Raw genomic sequence first — 1942 nt, 5'->3', positions numbered from 1 at the left:
GAGCCAGGATACAAAAGCAACTCACTATATGCCTCACAAATTGCCATTTCCTCTACTACCACGGAAGGTGGCCTATTCACCTCACCCACATGACACACTCTGCAGTCTCCAGACCTCAGTTCTCTTTCTCTATTCAATACCAATTAAACTTAGATCCTTAATTGAAAACAAACACATTAATAAACAAAGCATTGTATCTCCTTCCTCAAATACTACTCCTTTCTCGAGAAAATATTTTTCTTCTCAAAGTTTTCCTCAGGGCAACTTTGACGTCCTTGTTCCTCAAACTATAGATCAATGGGTTTAACATGGGCACCACAATGGTATAGAACAGGGAGGACACTTTCCCTTGGTCAAGGGGCAAAATAGAAGGTGGTTTGAGATACATGAAAGCTGCAGAACCATAGAAAACAGAGACCACAATTACGTGGGAGCCACATGTACTGAAAGCTTTGGACCTGCCCTCAGTGGAATGAATGTGGAGAATGCTGGAGAGGATTAGAGCATAAGAGATGAAGATGGTGACAATGGGCATTCCAGTGCCAATGGAAACAACTATGAAGACCACCAGCTCATTGACATAAGTGCTGTTGCAGGAGAGTTCAAGGAGAGGAAGAATGTCACACATGAAATGATTGACAAGGTTGTCAGCACAGAAGGTCAGACTTGCTAGGTTTCCCGTATGGGCCAAGGCCCCTGAAAACCCCATCACATATGTGCCCAACAAGAGGAGTAAACAGACCTGAGGAGACATGGTGACCATGTACACCAGTGGTTTACAGATGGCAACATAGCGGTCATATGCCATCGCTGACAGGAGGAAGGACTCAGAGATGACAAAGAAGCAGAAGAAAAAGAATTGAGTTATACACCCTGCATGCAAGATAACGTTCTGATTTGAAACAAAACTCTTCAGCATTTGGGGGATGATGGTGGTGGAGTAACAGAAATCTATTAAGGAGAGATTGAAGAGGAAAAAGTACATGGGGGTGTGCAGGTGAGAGTTCAACCCAATTAGTATTATCAGGCCCAGGTTCCCCACCACGGTGACCAGATAGAAACCTAGAAACAGGAAGAAGAGAGGTATCTGGAGCCCTGGCTGGTCTGTTAAGCCTGCAAGTATGAACTCTGTCACTGAAGAGTTCTCGTCTGCCATTCTCCTCTGGAGACGAATACAGGAGGGGCGTCTGTGGAGACAAGAAAAGAGAACCATTTAGAAAGAAAGAAACACCACCACCACCGTCCAGCATCAAATCCCAATTCTTGAGAGTGGAATAAAGAGGAAGAATTTTGGAATTTTGGTATGATAGGAAGGTTGTTAACTGTCTGCTGTGGATCTATCTACACAACCCAAGTGACTTTTACTGTCAATGAAAAATATGAAGATAAACTTAGTCTCCAGAGTAAGAACTGGTGCTTCTAGAGAAAAAAAATACCAAAAATAAGATAGAAGTCTCTTAGATTTTAATTCAATCCATTTCTTTGTCCTTCTCTATCCTACCTCTTCTTCAGTTACTGAAACTTGGTCCTCTTCCATGGACAGTGTCCTAACTGGCAGATGCCACCAAGATTCTGCTCAGAGCTCCCATCTCTGGGTCACTGCTGTCAGATCAAGAAAGTGAGGTCACATTTTTACAAGATCTCTTAGCTCAAGTGGCTTTAGGTTTGATGATAATTTTTTAAGCTAACTCTTACTTAAGTGGTTACTATGAGAGGCTGTGTACTAAGAGCTACGTTATAATATTATCCCATTTTGCAGATGAGACAACTGAGTTAAGAAACTGGCCCAAAGCCCCAAAACTACTGAGTTGCAGCCAGAAGGTGAACTTAGGCAGTCTGACTCTCACAGTATGCACTTGTAACAACTATGTTACACGACTGACCAGGGTCAGGCAGGTACTCACCTTCCTTTAGTTTAGAGCCATAATGCTATACTCTACTG

At 42.8% G+C, this 1942-nt stretch overlaps 1 protein-coding gene across 1 annotated transcript; it reads right to left on the bottom strand.

Annotated features, from left to right (window-relative positions):
• Positions 1 to 205: 205 nt before the first annotated feature.
• Positions 206 to 1168, bottom strand: LOC106836007 (olfactory receptor 8B12-like). Its single transcript, XM_070491507.1, has one exon. The coding sequence runs from the start codon at positions 1154 to 1156 to the stop codon at positions 206 to 208; it is 951 nt and encodes a 316-aa protein (XP_070347608.1). The 5' UTR covers positions 1157 to 1168.
• Positions 1169 to 1942: the final 774 nt, after the last annotated feature.

Source organism: Equus asinus, chromosome 20 (genome assembly GCF_041296235.1).
Source record: "Equus asinus isolate D_3611 breed Donkey chromosome 20, EquAss-T2T_v2, whole genome shotgun sequence".
In the NCBI taxonomy this organism is placed as follows: Eukaryota; Metazoa; Chordata; class Mammalia; order Perissodactyla; family Equidae; genus Equus; species Equus asinus.
This window is presented reverse-complemented; position numbering and strand designations above follow the sequence as displayed.